At 43.8% G+C, this 19,759-nt stretch overlaps 1 protein-coding gene across 2 annotated transcripts in view; it reads right to left on the bottom strand.

Moving 5' to 3' along the window:
* RGS3 (regulator of G protein signaling 3) overlaps window positions 1–19,534 on the bottom strand; it is an 805,262-nt gene extending 785,728 nt beyond the window's left edge. The window contains exon 1 of one of the 2 annotated variants that reach the window (XM_069241285.1): window positions 19,334–19,534. In XM_069241285.1, the coding sequence (XP_069097386.1) occupies window positions 19,334–19,512 (179 nt within the window). In that variant the 5' untranslated portion in view covers window positions 19,513–19,534. The remainder of the gene's footprint in view (window positions 1–19,333) is intronic. The other variant, XM_069241286.1, reaches the window with a different exon arrangement.
* Window positions 19,535–19,759: the final 225 nt, after the last annotated feature.

Raw genomic sequence — 19,759 nt, 5'->3', positions numbered from 1 at the left:
AAAGAGGTTGGTTCATTAATGAAGTAATCAGATTTGGCATAATCCAAGATTGGGCGAATGTTGTTTAACTTGTCTGCAGGGTAGTGTGATTTGTGAGGCGCCGCATTCACACAGATAATTTTTCTATGAATTAATACGTTTCCTTTCATGTTTTGTGCATTTAATTTGGGTTGCTAGCATTTGCACTATGGTGCACAGAAGTAAATACACTAGCCAGAGGTGGATTGCCTAATTGGAGCAGTCCTGTTTTAATTGACTGTATTTTTGATAAGCTTATTTGCACCTTATTTTAGGACACATTGCCTCATGAAAATTAGGTTTAACACCATTCTAACCTACCCACCTGTGAAAGAGATATTGAGGTATCTATTGGGATGTAATATTTTAGGGGTACCCCGCAGTTACACCAGCTGTTAACTAAATCTTAAATAGATACTGATACAGGTTTGATGGCCTAGGAGTGGTGGGAAACTTATTATGTTTTCAGCAAACCAAGATAATCCCAGTCTTTAAGGCCCAACCATTCACAGTGTCTCTGTTAGACATTTGTTCATTGTTTTGGCTGTGGATGGAAAAGGGACTGCATACTTGGCTAAAGGGTCAACCAGCTTTGTTCCGTACCTATTTGCTCCAGAATCAACGTTCAAGGTACAGTTCTAAAAGGACAATTTGACTGCATGAGGCATCAGCCACTTATCTTTTGGGATACAGGCGTCTGACGTCGCAAATTAAAGATACATCAACACACAGCCTGCAAAAAAATTATTCTTTTTCATAATATCATATAATCCCCAAAGAAACAAAGCCAGTAAGTCTCCCCTAAGCAAGAGCTATTGGGTTTGCCATTGTGTTTTAGCCAAGTTGCTGTTCAGCATGGCTAAACGTTAGTGTTGTAGGGTATCTGGGAGTGAGCAAAGAGTGCCCCGCGGTACAGTGAAGTAGAGTGAAGTGGAACGAAATGGTTTGGCGTGTCATGGAATGTCATAGATTGGAGGGACATCAAGTGGAGGGACAGGTGGATTGGGGTGGAGGGGCATCGAGCATTGTAAAGTGGACCGGCATAGAGTGATGTAGAGTGTTGCAGATTGGAGGGGCATCAAGTGGAAGAATACAGAGTGGAATAGTGTAGAGCATTGTGGAGTGTCAGACTGGAAAGGCATTCAATTGGAGGGGCATTGAATAGAAGGACAGTGTGGAGGAGCATATACAGGAGTAAACTGATGCAAAGGGAATAGTGTAGAGTGGGGTGCTGTAGAGTAAAATGGCAGGGTGTAGAGCGATAGAATGCCGGGGCGTAGAACGGCATGTGTGTAGATCGGTAGAGTGGCAGGGCATAGAGCAGCGGGGTGTATAGCGCTCGACATAGAGAGATACAGCGGCAGGGCATAGAGTGGTAGAAAGGCAGGATGTAGAGTGGTAGAGAGGGAGAGCATAGAGAGGTAGAGTGGCATGGAGTACAGTGAAAGAGTGGCATGGTGTACAGTGGGAGAGTGGCAGAGCATAGATTGGGGGTGTACAGTGGTGGGGCACACAGTGGTAGGGCGCGGCGTAGAAAAGCACCGAGTGGAGTGGAGGGGCATATAGTTGAGGGACGTAGAGCAGAGTGGAGTAAAGTGTTGTATAGTACAGTGGTATAGAGCGACATTGAGTGGTGAGAGTGGAGGGAAGTACATGGGCCCAGAGTAGAGTGGCTTCAAGTAGAGTGGCATCCAATGGTGTACAATTGCATAGAGTGGAGTGTTCTAGAGTGGACTGGCATTGAGTGGAGTGATGTAGACTGAAGTGGCGTTGAGTGGAGTGTCAGTTTTGTAGAGTGGCGTAGACTGGGCTAGAGTGAAGTGGTATAAAGTACAGTGGAGTGTTACTGAGTGGAGTGGCGCAGAATGGAGTATGCATGGTGTGGTAGCACACTGCCATTACAAACACATTTTCAAATGAAATAACCATTACCTCTGCACAATTACAGTTTTACTGAGAGAACTATGCAGTGCACAAACAATATGTGGAAATGGCATCACCCAGTGTATTGATTTATTTTAAACTTATTAAAATATTTTCTTCCATCAAACTTAAGAATTACAAAAAAAATGTGCTTCCTCTGCGTCTTCCTAATTCTGTTATATTCTGAATTATTTCCAGTTTTATATATATTTAAATGTTGATCTGTGCTAGAAAAAAATTGTATTAAAAAAAAAAAAAATCCTTTCCTACCCCCAGTATCCAGCAAAATTGTCAGATAAATCCTCTCACTTTGAAGTCACAAAGAAAAGTAAACACCTAGCACCCACGGAAGACAGGGCCTAGCATCTGACTTCTAAATGCAAGGCAAATGTGACTTGATAAGAACAAATTTTAAAGGCCTGAAGAAACAATGAGATGGTGGGAGAAGGTAAAAAAATGCTAGGATGCAGATAGCATTCACCATGTCAAAACACTTTTTTTTTCTAGAAGATATAGTACCTGAATAACAATGCAAGCAGCGGATGACCAGCAGAGGGGCACTAATAAAAACATAAATTGTTTGTGTGACACAGAAAGAAAAGGAAGCGACGCAAGGCAAGCGCTGCTCAATTAGGAGGTAGCAAAGAAGAGCTATAATGATACCAACAAATGGTAAGCCATGGGTAGGTCCCAAGCCCATTAGTGAATACAAGAGTCTCACAGGCTAACATATGCTCATGCAGGCGGAGCCTAAAAATGGATAAAGCATACTAATTACAGCGGTCAACAGACTTTGCCGTGACAACACAAAGTAAAGCATCAATGAGAGAGGGTGTGACCTACTGGCTACAGCTGCTAACTTTGGGAACTAGGGTCCACATGCACAAAGCATTTTTCTAGTCGTAAACGAGCCGATTCGCAGAATCAGCGCCTTTGGCAAATAGAAAAATGCTTTTTGGGATGTACAAAGCCCAAACTGAGATTCGGTAACATGTTACCAAATGGCAATTTGGGTTTTGCAATTCGGTATTAGGAAGGGGCGTGTCCAGGGCGTCCCTTCCTAATACCGAATCTAAATGGTAAGTATGATTGTTTTGTGACCGTTAATGCAGTCGCAAAACAATCGCAGTTAGCATCAATTTCAAATAGGTGCTAGCCCATTCGCAAAGAAGAAGCGTCCCTAAGGGACCCCATCTCCTTTGTGATTGCATGCAAAATGTTTTTTAAGAGCAGGCAGCGGTCACACAGAACACTGCCTACTCTTAAAAAAATTAAACTGAAGGGTTTCATTTTTTTCCTTTTTAAACGCAGCCTGTTTTCCTTTAAAGAAAACGGGCTGCATTTTTAAAAAAAAAAATTTAAAAGATTGCTTTCTTTAAAAGTAATCACAGACATGGTGATCTGCTGACACCAGCAGGCCACCATCCCTGTGATTTTTGCGATTCCCGATAGCTCGCAAATTGCGACCTACCTCATATTAATGAGGTAGGTCTATTTGCGATCCACCGGGAATCGCAAAAGAAACTCAATGGAGTTTCTTACATTTGGAATTGTGATTCGCAATTAGCGAATCGCAATTAAAAATATATGTACATGTGGCCCTGGGTTCCTGGCTTACACCATGCAATTCTGGGAGGTAATTGCTTAATCTCCCTGCGTATACAAAAAATGTGGTACCTAAGTGTGTGAAAGGTAACAAATATTGTGTAATCCGCACGTTAATGTTTCCCAACACTCCACATAACGTAAAGTACTTTGTTGCCTACGAGCTAAATGGGCACTATACATCAACACACGACATGAAAACACTAACCACATACGATCTAAACAAATGTAATGGCAATGTAGGCGAGCATTCCAACACCCACATTCGTGTAGTAAACCCAATATAAATGTTCCAATGCATCATCGAGCTAGTATCAATAACATCTATTTAATTAACCACGAAGATATATATCGTCTTACTAAACAAAGTTAACACATTTATCATGTGCATTTTGATTGCAAACTTCACAGTTGAAAACGTAACTATCTGAAAGTCGATGGGACATCTTTTCCTTGCACAAACCCATGGGCCGGCAACCTTTTATCGCTGTGATTGAAAGCTTGTGTGAAGAGGTGTCTGCTCAACTTCTCCAGAGCACTGTTTCGCCCCAGAAAGGCCGAGCCTTGATTAAACGCATGAAAGCCTCTTTCCTCCCAGGGGGGCTTGTTAACCATTGATCTGAACAGACAGCTCCCTGCAGGGGAAACACGATATTCTCAATGGAAGGGGCTGGCTGGGGAAAGAGACGGGCAGGCACCTCCTTCAAGCAATGAATACCAGATGCTGAGCATTGTTACTTAGCATTCAGGGGTCCCCCTGCATTCAGAAATGGGCCATCCCGCGCAGACGATTTGTGGGTGTGGGAGGCTAGGAGGGGTGGGAGGGGTCAGCGGTGGGTAAATTGGAGACAGGTATAGAAGCTAGCAATGCCTCTGGAAGTCCTGCGGGACAAGGCAAATGTCAGTTACACATGAGGAGTCCAGGAGATAAGTGTGTGCTTTTTAAATAAAATAAATACAATACAGTGCAACAGGTTCTTCAGAAGATAGGGCCTGTCTGGAAACATCCAAGGACAATCCAACTCTGGGAGGCCTACTTACTTTACGTTGATAAAGGCGAGGACACAAAAAAAAAAACGCTCTTTCTGGTTGATACCTCCTCAAAGTTACAACAAAGATAGCTCAACTGTCAAGAGAACAAATAACCAGTGACAAAGTAGTAGGTCTCGCATTTCAACCTCTAACCTTTAGCAATGTTTTTTGCTGCTGTTGTGTAGCAACAAAATGTTTTACAGTATTGAAAAAATTTTTTTTTAAAGCCCTATGGCGAATCTAAGTGTGTATGCGTCATGCGATGGCAGCCCAGTGCCATGACGGTTTGTGCATGTGTTATACAGCATAACGCTGGGTGCCACTGTGTTTTTTAGGTTAATCATAGCAGCGCACAAGCACTGCTTTTCCGAAGTGTTGGTATGTATCTGGGCCTTTAACCAAGCCCACCATTCGTTCATCAGCTTGCCCTTCAAAAATCTTTGGTGACATTGGTAAATAGTTTACCTTTGACCCTTCTTGGGGAGGTTTTGTTACCGCCTTGACCATCACCCTTGTTACATGGCTAATTGCGCTTTTGCCTATAAGTTTTACTGCAGAGAACTTATTTTTCCTTTCATGTGTCTCTTCACGCTGATGCTCATGGCGGCCGAAGCGCTGTGAATTAGCTCGTTTATGTAAAACTGTTTTACTTTTAATTTTCAATTTATGTGGCAAGAAAAGTCGGATTAGGAGTTTACAACGCTAATGGTAGAGCGTCCCCCAGTACTTGGGGCCGCCGTGGCCCAAACCTCGTGCACTAGCTGTGCATCAGGCTGGCAGTAGGCACTTCCGCCTTCGCACCTCGCGAGGTGTGGGGGCGGTAGTAATATCCTTGGGGCACACGGGAGCACGTCACTCCCGGGCCCGGCCCCCGCACACTGGAGGGGGGTCTATTTAATGCCCCCCCCCCTAAAGAAAATGCTCGACCTTTTGTTGCGGCGGTCGCGAGCACCTGGGACCAGCGTCATCAGCGGAGGGCCATCAGGCATCTGGGACATCGTCGAAGGACTAAGGATTGCCGGATCTTCCCCTTTTTCCTCCTCCTGATGCTTGGTGCTGCAGGCCGGAGCGTCCTCCAGCATACCCGGCACCCTCCCTGACACGCTGCTTCTTTTTGTCCCGCTCGGCACCCCCCAGCTGTTGGGGGTGCGCTACATACCGGGCTCACTTGATACGTGCTGTACCAGGTCAGCGGCCCCTTCCCCTCTGAAACCAGATCTCTTTTCCCACTCCTGCAGGCCAGAGGTTTGCACAGTGCACTTGTCGGAGAGCGCGCTCCATATCAGGTCGTTCTCCCTGCACTTCAAGAATTCGTGCCTACGGCTAGGTTAATTTAATTTACCCACGCTAGTATCGTACCCGATGAGTTTTAACCGAGGCGCGGTTATTGTTTATTGAAAACTTTACCGAATGTACTAGGGATAATTTTCCTTAAAGTTTTTTTTTTTTTTCTGGGCCCCTTTTCTTTTGTTAACTCTGCAGTTTATCGAGCCTAAGGGGGAATTTGACTTGCACTGATTGCCAGCCTATCTAGCTTTCTTTGCTAGTGTTTGACCAAGTACTCTTCACCCAGGTACCCAGGCCCTTGCTCCCTCGTACCCTTAATTCATTTGAGTGCTACCCCGCAGATCTTAGGTACTGCTAGGCCTTCCTGACCTATCTGGGTGACGCCGGGGTTTTCTATCCACGGAACGTCAGCCTGGTCTGGGCCAGAAACGCTCATCATATCAAGGTAAGTGGGCTCATTGAGGGTAGAGGTTGTAATAGTGGTATGAACGCCTTGTAATTGTTTATTATTATTTTGTGTATAAGGATAGAAAATAAATGTATATTGCGACTCTAGTAATACTGTGTTGTATATTATCTTTGCGCATTTAGAAGTCATACGTTATCCTGAATTGTGGCAATTTTTATTGCAATTTAAGGTTTATGGCTTGAAACCGCAATAAGGTTGGTAAGAGGAAGGGCAGGGACCCTGAATTGTCACAGCTGTTGAAATTAGTGTTGGCCAAATTGGGCAATGGGGATTCGGACAGCAATAACTCTGCATCCGACGGGGATAACAATTGTGCAGAGAGTGACCGCCCTAGGTGCTCACATGTGCCCCCTTGTGTAGCATTCCCCCCCTGTGAAGCGCAGAAGAGACAGGCTCCAAACACAGCAGCCAGCTGCTGCCCAGACATCAACCCCACCTTCCTGCGCAGTCCCCTATGACAGATACATTAGCTGTATCTTTATGCACCACTCCAGAGGTCCCCCAAGTGGAGCAAAGAGCAGTACCCACACCCGAGTTAGGGGTTTTGGTAATCCTAACAGACATTCGGCAGACATTGTCAACCTTAACTGTCCCACCTGCAATACAGTAGTCCAGACCGCAGCACCAGTCCAGACCGCAGCACCAATTGTCCCTCGCCCGGCATTGCAAGGGCAGGGCAGTTCCACTGCCCAGGTACCTGCACAGGATGCGACCACGCTAGCACTGCTGACGGTGGCACAGCTGTTGTCTAGCCTTGATACTCAATCTACCCCTGTTTCACCTACTGCTCCATGGGCCACAAATGACACTTTAAAGAATTCAGTGGCAGATCTCAAACGCCAGGTTGAGGCAACTGCGGCAGCGCGCAGTGCTAAACAGGGCCTTCTGGGACTGCAGGTCCGAGTGTCATTCCGGCACCGGGTGTGCAGTCTCTTACCCCCAACAGCATAGACAAAGTAAAGATCACCGAGAGCAGCAATAATGCATATGGGGGTGGTACTGCGGCAACGGGAGCCTGGCAAGACACGCTATTATGCCAACCAGGTAAGCTCGCAGCTCATGTTGGGCCAGAGGTAAAAGAAAAGATTTGGGAAGGAGATTTTGTTTACATTTTTTCCCTCATTAGAGCTAAAAGAAGGGAGATAGAAGTGAAAGATAAGGATGGGAAGGCATCATCCTCTAGTGATAAGAAACCCAGAGTGGAAGAGAACATAACAAAATGGTTGTTTGGCTTCAATGTTTATATGTCGGTCATGCTGGAGAAGAAGCCTGACTTAGCAATATCAATGATTTTCTATGCTAATAAGATTTTGAGAGCGCACCATATGTATGGGGGTAATTCTTGGATGGAATATGATAGGGACTTCAGGTGGGCCAAGGTGGAAGACCCAGAAATAGGTTGGGACCAAACCGATGTGAATGTATGCTAGAATGCGCGAATAGCAAATTGCCTGGGAAGCAGCCCTTTAGCACACAATATTCCAGTGATAAAAAAGGTTTGTGGAGGGCATTCACTAGAAAAGTATGTTCTTGCCCACCAGGGTTTTGCAAATTCAGACATACCTGCTCCTTCTGCCGGCACCCTTCCCACCAAGAGTTCAAGTGCATTAAGAAATCCAAGGAAAAGGTTAAGGAAGGTAGTAAGCCCTCTAGCTAACTCAACTTTGCCATCACCCATACAGATTAACGCTTTTCTCCCATGGTTACAGCCCTATCCCAACAAAGACTCTGCAGACCACCTACATAATGGCTTCTCCTTTGGTTTCAGGATCCCTGCCTTACAAGTCCCTTCTATTCCGTATTGCAAAAATGTACTATCAGCCCTGAGAAATCCTGGGGTGGTTGCAAAGAAGGTAGAGAAGGAAATGTTGTTAGGCAGGTTAGCGGGCCCCTTTTCCTCTCCTCCAGCCAAAACTTGTGCCTGTTCTCCTTTTGGGATGGTTCCAAAAAAAGAGCCTGGCCAGTTCAGGTTGATAGATAACCTCTCAGCTCTGCGGGGGTCTTCTGTGAACAAAGCAACTGACCCACAACTATGCTCAGTCCGATATGCAACTGTGGACCAGGCTCTGGTGAAGTTGCGCAACTTAGGTCATGGGGCATTTCTGGCAAAGACTGACACTGAACCGGCTTTTCAGCTCCTTCCAGTACACCCGGATGATTACCATTTATTAGGATTTCAATTTGGAGGGTCTTATTTCTATGATAAATGCATGCCAATGGGTTGTAGTGTGTCCTGCAGTTACTTTGAACAGTTTAGCTACTTGTTGCACTGGATCTTCACCAACAGCACAGGACACAAAGAAGTGATACACTACTTGGATGATTTCTTGGTACTGGGTCATCCGTGGTCTGCTAGGTGCCAGTGGGCCCTACAGGCTTTGACTTCCATGTTTGAAGAATTTGGTGTTCCACTAGCACCAAACAAAACTGAGGGCCCCACAACTTACCTTACATTTCTGGTGATTGAGACAGATTCAGTGGCAGGTGAGTGTCGCCTACCCTCGTATAAATTGCTGGCTTTTGAGAATTCCATTAGCTCTGTACTGACACAAAAGAAGATCACTCCAATTCAGCTGCAAGTTCTGGTAGGTCAACTGAATTTTGCCTTGCGGATTATCCCCATGGCTCGCCCCTTTTCCAGGTCTATCGCTAGGGCAATGGCGGGTTTGACTGAGAAGCATTATCACACCAGACTGTCACTGGAAGTTAGAGAGGATTTAAAAATCTGGGCTTCCTTTTTAAAGGATTTTAATGGGGCAGTCATTTGGCCTCTTCGTCCAGTTCCTAGTCCAACTCTGGGATTGTTCACCGATCCGGCTGGCAGTGTAGGTTTTGGAGCCATTCTGTGCAGAGGGGAGGGGAGCGAGATAAAGCATCAGCTGCTTTGTTATGAACCCCAGGGACATATTGTGCACGAGAGGTAATATCCAGTTTCAAACACATTGAAACCAGGTGTTTCAGTAGACGGAGCACCATCCTGCAGGTTTCCCTTTGTCTGTTAATGGCCTCCACCACTGCCATGTTATCAGACCAGAATATTACTGATCTATCTGTAATAGTCAATAAAGATCTGGTGCGATTCATCAGGACCTTAAACAACCTACCTAATCCTCACTCCACTAATGGACTAAAATAACTGTATATACAGGAACCTGCAAGGAAAACAGAAAACCATAAGGCACAGTACAAAACTTATGCCAAGTGCACTAGGAAGGAGAAAGCCAAAACACAATGTTTTGCACCAGATCTTTATTGACTACTTGAGCAAGAAACATGTTGACCTACTTTATGGCAGTATAGGGACTCCTGATCCTGCCTTCACCACGTCCCCAGAAGGTAGAGTTTGTGGTTACCGTATGTGAATAGGGTACAATAGACATTATCCTATTTTCCCCTTACTCCTCGTTTTTAATCATGACAGAGACTTTTTCTTTTTTTTTTTTTCAATAAATTGTTCTATTGTGATTTTTCCCTCTAGTCATTTTTAACAGCATCTCCTTTTAGCATTCCCCACATAATTGCACTCACACACCGGCAAATATCCTTAATGAAAGATCTCTGGCAAAGAGCCCCCTTGAGGTGCCCGTCGGGCATTGCAGCGCTGGCCTGACGAGGAGCAAAGCCCGATGATTAAGCATGTCACCAATTGATGAGTGAGGGATCTTGTTCCATATTTAGGATATTCACAGGGACCTGCTTTTCCTTTCCCATATTGGGTTTAGATTTCATTATCTTTTTTGTGGAACTGTGCATTTAGTGGTTTTTATGATCTATATGGAGTATCATGCACAGGACCATCTTTTCTCTTTCTTAAAAATCTCCCACCACTTAGGCCCTCTTTTTGTTTATGAGCCAATGTCACCATGTACTAAGGAGAGAGCATATGCACTTTAGCACTTATTAGCAGTGGTAAAGTGTGCAGAATCCTAAAGCCAGAAAAAGTGAGGTCAGAAAAAGAGAAGGAGGAAGGCAAAATGTTTGGGGTGAGCCTGCAGAAAGTCCGTTTCCACCAACAACCAATGGTAAACAAAGACCACTGTTCGGATATGGTCTTTCAACAACAGATAGTTGAAAGCTGGCTGTTGACGATACCTCAAAAAAAAGATGAGTCAATCTTTTGTATTACGACATGGGCAAAAACAAAAATTCGCTATTTTTACCTTAAATGACACCATTACTATCAAAATCCTTCTCTCAATTGTTTGGTTTCATTTGTCTTTGGAAAAACAGACTTCATTGTGTTTTGTGCTTAAATAAAAACACAGAACAAAATGCAGCCAAACCATCCTCTCACAAAAGATTATTTATTGTAGTAGTGCACAAAGTCAACTTAATCACATATCGGTGCGCCAGATTTCTGGCTAATGATGGAACTGAGGGAAATGAAGACAGTCATTACCCCAGTGCATGGTCAAAAAGGGAAAAAAGGATTCAAACATAAGGATCTATGTTCCAAAGTCTCTCTTTACAACTACCTATTGCTACAAATGTAATGATGCCTTGTTGTGCCAAAGTGATAACATTTCTAATAGCCATATTATGCATCGTTGTCTGCTCAAGATGGTAATCTCGTGGAAAATATAAACACAACAGCCAAGGCACAATTTATAACGCCTTGCCTTATGAAGTCACACATTGATTCCTGTTGGTTTCATCTTATGCAGCAGTAGGTAACCAGCAGGCACTTACAACCCTTGGCCATCATATGGGAGAACTACAACAGGTACACATTTACAGGATCACTACCACTGTTAAATATATACTTAGTGGGATTTTCCACTAGATGGAGAACTATACAGGTTTGCGAAGTGAAGAAGTCTATTTAACTTTTCTCCACAAGGAAAATACTTTCCCCACGCCGCTAAGAAATTTGGTTATATACCTTACCAATCCTTACCCTAAAAACACAGTTGCCAGTCTTTCTTTTCCAATGAGCTTCCACGTTGACAATGGCCAGGCAAAATTTTTTAACACTCAAACATTCCATTTTGGATTTTTCCTTGCAATTTGCAGAGCCATCTTGATTAGATTCCTTTTCGACTCTTATACCCTAAATATAAAACAATGAAAGGCAACTACCTTGGCATATTTTCCACTATCCTAAGCGCAGCATATAAAGGACCACTTATTCCAATGTTTTTAAAAGCAATACGCAGTTTAGTACCGTAAATCTTTTTTTGCTCATATAAAGCTAAGCTCGGGATAACTGGAGCCATGTAATTTTGTTGCCACGGTATTTTTGGCACAATTATGGATTTAACATCTTACCACATAATTGATCATCTCTGGCATAATTTCCTGATTTACAACAAAAATGTTTTTCTAACTCAAATGCTACACGCCGTGCTGTGCTGTGGCAGACCATTTGCAAAACTTACCTGATCATGTTGCAATAGATGACTGCTGTATTCAGATGATAAACTCCTAGTAGATCCCTACTTTTGCTCAGTCTATAAAAATGTATTAAAATGAAGAAACAGTGGAATAAAACTGCCACAGCACGTGACAGATGAGGCCACAGAACGTGCGTTTTCTTGCCTCATTATATGTTCCTTCATTTCCACATCTTGCTGCCAAACCTTGCTTCACCAAGATAAGCACAAATGTTTAGAAAGCAAACCTCCAGAGCTGTAAGTGGCTGCCCTAAATACGGCCATTCTATCCTGATACTCAGGGGAAATTACACAACTGGAAGTCACCTCAATAACTATATTAAAACATTCCAGTCACGAGGTACAAAAAAAATACTCACAGGACTCAAAGCCCAAGACAGGGCCTCAACCACCAAGGGATGCTGCCCAAACCCCTCAGCCCCTCCTCAACCCACAACCTTCCTTTTCCCCCCCACACAGATGTCAAACGTAGGTCCTGCTCTCGAGCAGTTAAAACCAGCGCCAAAATGCTACTGAGCCTATGGCGGCAAATTCAAATCAGCTAGGCCCGGACAGTTTCAACTGCTCTTCCACAGAACGTGTGGGCAACAAAACAAATACGTGGGAGAAAAATAATGTCTCTGTTTACGAGCTGCAAGGCATACCTGCTCAGGAGCTATTACCGGCCTCCCTACCACAACCGACAATTCCAGCCAACAACGCACCAAGCCAAAATAAACAAACAGCTCGATTATCGAGCACAGCCGGAATGGGAACCAAACGCAGCCATGGAAAATGCTGTAATTGAGCAAGCAAAGAAGCGAGCCAGATCTTTTTATTTTTCAATTGTGTTAGTTCGTACAGGGCAGACTTCAGCTAGATGGCTTTTCGCTGGATTTGAAAACAAAAGACAGAAGTCAATCATGCGATGAATGAAGACAAAACAAAGCAAAGCATTATCTTTAACATAGCGCTTGTCAGAGAAGCACAGAAGGTATCAGCACAATAATGTGGAGGTTGGGGAGCGGTGCATTTGGGAGGTTCTACCGTACACATCTATAAGAATTAGGTACTTGTGCATTAACTAGCAAAAGGACACTAATAAACAGTGAGTTATGTGAACCCATACTCCAGCTGAACTACATGTTCTTTTAGACCCTTACTAAGTTGCGTCCAGTTATTCAATTATTCACCTTCATACCTAACTCCTGTCGAGCCCTATGCAAAGTGTTATTTTACTTTCTTTTTCTATGTATTGTGGTGTTTTTGTGCCTGTACTCTGATTACTTGCACCGTCACCCAGTCATACAAATAGAACTTATAAGTAATGAAGGACTGGGTTGTAAATAATCGGAGTACAGCTACAACGCTTTGCATAATGCACGACTGTCAAGAAAGGTCATGGTAAGGGACTAGTAGTGTGAAGTTTTAGTGACTAGACGTGTGGAAAGGTGGTGAGGTTGTTCAAGGTTGTCATGCTTCATCAAGAGTTAGGTGTTTAAGTGAATAATTCAATAAATGTAAACAACTTAGTAGGTGAGTAAAAGAACATATGGTTCAGTTGGAGGGCGGGCTTCAAACTGGCAGGGACAAGTGCTTCTCAAGTAGCAGGTCTTTGAGGAGGGATATGAAGATTTTTGAAGGAGGCCGCCTTTTTATGTGAATGGGGGAGCATTCCATATGCTCAGGATGTTCCCAGAAGAAGTTCTGAGTGGTGTGGATTTTTTCCCCCTCAATTGATGAGGCCTTTTGCCGGAACCTTCATCTGACAGGCATAATTAGAAACAAAATGGGACCAAAAAAAGCTATTTTGAGGTTTGCCACCGCACCTAATATCAGGGAACCATAAGTGGCCCACATTGTAGCTACCACCCAGGAAAATCCCCCACCATCCATGTGGCCCAAACTTTAAGGGCTACACCAGTGGTTCCCAACCTGTTGTCCGGGGACCCCTGAGGGTCCGTAAAAGCCTCCAAAGGGGGTCCGCGACTGCTTAGAAAATTAAATAATATTAATAGATTAGGTGCCCAGCTTTCAGTAATGACTCAGTGATGGGTCCCTGGATTCCAATAAGGATTCAGTGGGGGGTCCCCGGGTTCCAGTATTGATAATGTAGGTGTCCACAAAAGTCAAAAGGTTGGGAACCACTTGTCTATGCAATTAAATACAAACAAACATTTTCTACTGTACAAATCAATATCATTTACAGCAAAAATAAAAGAATAATTCCTACATATTTACTGCCCACAAATTTTAGACTTTTTAAGACTGTCACATTTGTGCTTTCTGGGTTCAGTCACAGAGCACCTGAGAGTTTTATACAGTTGCATTCAGCATGCTCATAGGAGCTAGTGTCAGTTCTCAAAGCGCTACATAAGGCAATTACACTAGCTTTTAAAACCACTATAAAAATGCAATGAATAAAATAAATGAATACATGCCTCTCCAGTACAATCTCGTGCCTATAAGCACCTATTCCCCTGTATGGTGATGCCAACTGTGCCATGTGTCGTCAACATAACATATCCAACAGTAAGTTTGATTATGTCCCCTAGTATTCATAGTTATAACTAAGGACCAACACTTTCAGTCAATCTTGGTTCTGCATGAGCACTACACAAAATAACGTACTATATCAAACGCATTAGCTCTGTGAATCTCATATCTGATAAAAAGCCTTAATTCAATATTCTTTTCTGACATTTTTTGTAAAACTGTACAGCGCACATACACACTTCAGTGCTAGTTCCTCCCTACAAAAGGCAATAAAATAAAGAGTAGTTAGCCTGGGATATAGTTAAAGAATGGAGCAACTACAGTCTCAGAGCAAAGATATGCATGCGGTCACTTTTCCAGTGAAGACAAGTTAAAAGATAACTTTTTATCTGAGTGAAGTCAATTTGACGCCGTTGTTTCAGTAGAAAGCAGGGCATTAATTAACTTATCGTCTAGAGCATAAGAGGTAGGTTAACCACGGAATAATTCACTTGAAGAAACACGTGCATACAATAGAAGTACAGACTGCTTGGGATCCTGGGAGAGGCGGCGGCTTAAAGGATGCACCACAGACAGGAGAGAACCAGGAGCCTTCATGTAATTATTACTGCATTTTCATATGTTTTGTTGTACAAACCATTCCCGGTGGTACAGTAGGGGGCGTAAGTCACACTGAATAAAAACAAATGCAGTAACATATGAAAGTCCTTGCCCCATACTGGTGTTCCAGACTTACGAAATGAGCCAACTTGTATAAGGCTTACATCGGAGGATGACAACAGCTTTTCTTGCTGGGAATAAAAGCTTATGCCCCACTCCTTCCCAAACTGGTGCGATTCCGAGGGATTCCTTTTTTGTTTTACATAGCACAAACTCGACCCGTAGCTATTAGAGCGCTTTACATGAGCGCCACTTAATCAACGTGGAGGTTAGGTTATCTGCCCAGAATCACAGTTGTTGAGCTAACATCTAGACTAATCTTGCTCCCCAGTTCCAAAGTCAGCAGCTCTGGACTTAACGCAGCTATTCCTAGAATTTATTTAAAAGTTTTATTTAGCGCTGTATCACCACATACGTTTTGGAGAGCTTTACATGGAAACATGAATAATATGAACCAACCAAGAGGTGCTTCGGTGGAGAGGCAGTGGGATGAGGTATGGAGGCGGATGCTGTTCATGTTTAATATGATACTGAGACTGCAATGGAGACGGATGTTGCTCAGGTTTAATTTGATACTGAGACTGCAAGAGCATAATATCTAAAACTAAAGGACTTCTTTCAGCCCACACCAAATTACCATTTGATCAAGAAGTTTGTTAATTTTCCCAAACAACTTGAGAAAAACCGTAAGGATAAAAATGCTAAATGCATGCTTCGGATGCCTGCAATAACAAAACTAAGAATGCCTCCCCTGAAACTGAAGAGCACATTTTCAACACAACTGGTCCATGAAGTATAAGGGTATTGTTCTGCTACAATTTTTTAGATGCAAGGGGAACGACCTTCCCCCCCGAAAACAAAAAAAAAACCTATGCCATTCAGAACCACCTAAAGAGGTTTAGAACATATAAATGTATTTTGGAAGGCATTTTCATTCATTCTGTTCTCATTTACTGTTTGTAGGTAGTTGAGCTCTAACTTCTTTGAGACTTATTTCACAAGCTTTAGCGAACTGTATTGTCGATATTGATATCCAAGTCTTTATCCAGAAGCCCATTAAATGTATATTACATTTGCCATGCATTTGATTTCCTTGTGCCTTTGTATTAGGCATTTGATCTAGGAAACTCTCCCATGTGTTAGATGTAAGCTTCACAGCCTGTGATTCTCCTGACCTACCTACTAGCGGGCTTTGCCAGGCCAGAGACAAAACAGTGTCTGCTACATTCGCTCTTTCTCTTCCCCTTTTTTCTCCCTTGGGGAACGATCCATACATTAATTAACTAGTAGTAGAAAACATTACTTACTAGCCATCCACTGTGGTTTAAACACAGATACAGACCTTGCCTTGGGAGGAATGATTGGGATAACATCAGATTTTACTGACATCAGCTCATGGATGAAATATATGCTCTTATATCCAGCAAGGGAAAACACTGCCAGAGTGAGGTGAATCCATTGCTAGGCCCAATACCCTAGTAACACCACTTTCAAGACCTGCATTTTAACCAGAAACAATGTATCCCTCTGCTCGTCCACTGAATACCATGATGCCCCAGTCACCCAGGAGGTGGCCTACCAATGCAAGGGTAATGCCTAGCCAGTGCCAGTCATTGGCACTAAAAACATGGCATGATAGACCTGACAACAATCCCAAGCCAGGATCCTCCTGGCTACCCTGTTCATCATGGATGCACAAAACTTAAAAACTTGCAAAATTCGTTCAGAAAAGAGAAAAGTCAAAATCTAGAGAAGTATCATCAGCACCCGGAACCTTCAAATTGTTCTACGTAGCTCTGGCCCTGTTGCCGAGTGAACAATGGTTTGGGAAAGGCAAACACTGCAGAATGGGGTAAGTGTGGAAGTAAAGCTTGTTATACTTGCCTCCTACTGGGTGAAAGAAGGAGACGTGAGAGTTGATTCACCCCCTCTTATATCTAGCTGAGGGGTATATGGTGTAGGAAGTGGCACCCCTTCCCCCCTGTAGCCATCATCCAAGAGGGGATAGTGTGGTAATGGCAATCTGCTACTCTTTTAAACACAGGGTGGAGATTAGTTTGTTAATGGCACCTATCCTTCAAATGAGTGGGAAATTATGAAGTGGTGACAGTCAGTGTGCTCTCCTGAATTTGCTGACACCTGGACCACACTTAAGTGAAAGTCACAAGAAAATCAGGGTTTTTCTGTGGTAGGAGGGTTGTTCATTCTTCCTTAAGAGCTACACTGAAAGCACCACAAGCTTCTCCTGGGAAGGAGCACTTTCGTTGTCTATATTCCATCACACACTGCAATCGCAAAATGTATGAGGTTCTGTATTCCTACAGACACATGCTATGGAAGTGCAGTTCATGGAAATTAATGTTGCGGTCCACAAGAAAGCTGAGTAACAAGAAGAAATATCCAAGTCTTGGAAAAAAAACATTAACCTGAGGCGAGTGCAGCATAACATTTCCACCCAAGTGTGTAGAATTTTGACTGCAATTAACTTCTGCATTTTCCTACCCTCTGGTTCAAGAAATGTGACCTTTTAAGAAGTAGGTGAAGGAGTTCAGCCAAAACACACACAGCAAATAGCCCAAGGCTTGTCTAGGAATTTGATGATTAAAAACAAAACAAATGGGCCAATTAACCGTGCAAACTGCTGGGTAAGAATGTAAGGACACAAAAATCATAAATAAGAAAATAGGATTATATACAAGGCACTAAACAATAGCATGTATGCCGCTGACTAAGCACATCTTCTGAATATTCTTTGATGGGGGGGGGGTTCATTTTAAAGCAAATCAATACACAATATTTAGGGCAGTGTGGACGAACTATTGACAGTATCTTTTCTACAGCTCTTTAAAGGGTGTGTTTCTCTGATTTCCTAACGCACTAAATCATCAGGCTTCAGTAGTCTCAAAACGTCCACAAGTGAAGAGAACAGAATATGTTTGCTCTGGTATACATGTTCTGCATTTTGCTCGCTGCTGTAAGATGTGCGTGGGTGACAGTAAAGAGGGAGCTTTACCGAAAACAGCTGTGGTACTGCAGTGCCTAGATCAGCCTTTGGACCTGCAAAACATAAGAAGAAAGCCCCTGTATGCTCTGAGTAACAACATTCAGATGCAGTGTGATCTGATTGGACCAAAATGCGTCACGCAGTTTTGAAGTTTCCTGCAAGAAAGACTCAGTCAGTGGAGTTAAACGGTTGGTAGGAGTGTTTGTGGTCGAGACATGCCAATGGGTAGAGGTGGGGTGGGTACACTAACCTACATTTTGGGAAGGCGATTGGGGGGGGCACTGAAGGGAAAGGTTGGCTGTGTGTGTCCCTTGTTGCCATGGCAGCGTTTCGACAGCATCAAAAATATCAGATAGGTGAATTATGAGCCTGACTTTATTATTTGTTTTGTGTTTGTGTTAAGCAAGAAACGAGAATGCCATAAAAAGTATTAACTGACACGGAGTTAAGAGAATGGACACTCCTTGCCATCTACTTTTTACACAATGTATTGGTTGCATAGGTATTTCGAGAAGAAATTTTGAGCATATCAATCTGTGTAGGACTTAAGATTGTGTCATTGTTATTCCTTGGGAAGAGGATAAACCCAAGTGGCCCCAGAACCCCTGTAAATTCTAGTGTGATTAACTTGAATGGTATCCACACTGCTCTGGACGAAAATGGCGAAATCGCGTCCGTGATTGATGAACATCGTTGAGCGAAATCGGTCTCATTGGCAAAAAATTATCAATCTAGTTCTGGTTTAAAATGATATTTTAATTAAGGAAGCTTCAAATGATGCAACAGCGGACACTCTTACAGGCTCTGCCTTGGGTCGGGGGTAAATGGCTGAAACGGGAGTTGCAGGCAAAGGTCCGAAGAACGCCAAGATGGAGCGCAACACCCGAGGGTTGGCAATGTGCACTGTGAGGCACACAGGGTAGCTCACCGAGTGGAATCCTCTACGAGGCTGAAACTAAACGCGCTCTGCACGATCGTAACGTTTTCCATACCTCTCTCATCCACTGCCCGGACGCCAACGGAAGGCAGAGGGCTGGCGAATGAAAATCCATTTTTTAATCATCAAATCAACCGCTTCGAGAATTTAAAATGCTGACAGGTAATGAGTGTGGAGACTGGAGGCTCCTTTTACACCCTCGTCTTAAAGATCCGACACTCATATCTCATGCGTGTAATTAAATAATAACGAAAAAGACGTGTTTTCTGTGAGAACTCTGAAAAACACTCATCCAGACTGATCGGCTTTAACGGAAAATTCAGAAACTACCAGTATTTAAAAATCCAAAGAACCAATAGACCATTCTGGATGGAGCGTCGCCGGGACCACACACACAGAGGGAGGGCGCACTTCTGAGGAGGAGCCCCCGCACGTGAGCCGCACCTCGCGGGTAGCACGCGGGGACCTGAGGGTGTCGCAAGCTCGCCGCACCGACAGGCGCGAGAGAATGACAGAGGCGAGCAGCTCACCTGTGGCGCAGGGGTGAAATCCTGAACTGTGCGGAGCCGCTGCTCACCGAGTCCAGAGGGTAGTACAGGAGCCTCCAAGCCGGGGCAATCAGAAGGAAGCCTGGGCTGGACTCCCACTGGAGAGGAGGGATCACTGACAGGACAGAGCCGCGGGCTTCAAGCCCAGCCCCTCTCTCCATAGATCCCGCCCTGTGTAGGGAACCCGGCCGTGGATGAGAATTTACGCTTTAGGGCGAAGTGTGGTTTAAGGGATTGGGGGTGGGGAATGTCTGCGGGGTCTGTCAATTTAGGTAGGTGGCCATAATCAAGGCATTCGAGCCACTCGACCTACATCCCATTTTTCTGTTGTATTTATTGACACTTGGAGTAAACTGGCCCTATGTTACTATTTTTTTTAAATTAAAACCAGGTCACCTCGCTGGCTGG

The sequence above is a fragment of the Pleurodeles waltl genome, chromosome 6 (assembly GCF_031143425.1).
Source record: "Pleurodeles waltl isolate 20211129_DDA chromosome 6, aPleWal1.hap1.20221129, whole genome shotgun sequence".
NCBI classification, from domain to species: domain Eukaryota; kingdom Metazoa; phylum Chordata; class Amphibia; order Caudata; family Salamandridae; genus Pleurodeles; species Pleurodeles waltl.
The sequence above is the reverse complement of the archived record's forward strand: the minus strand, read 5'-3'. Positions and strand labels throughout refer to the sequence as shown.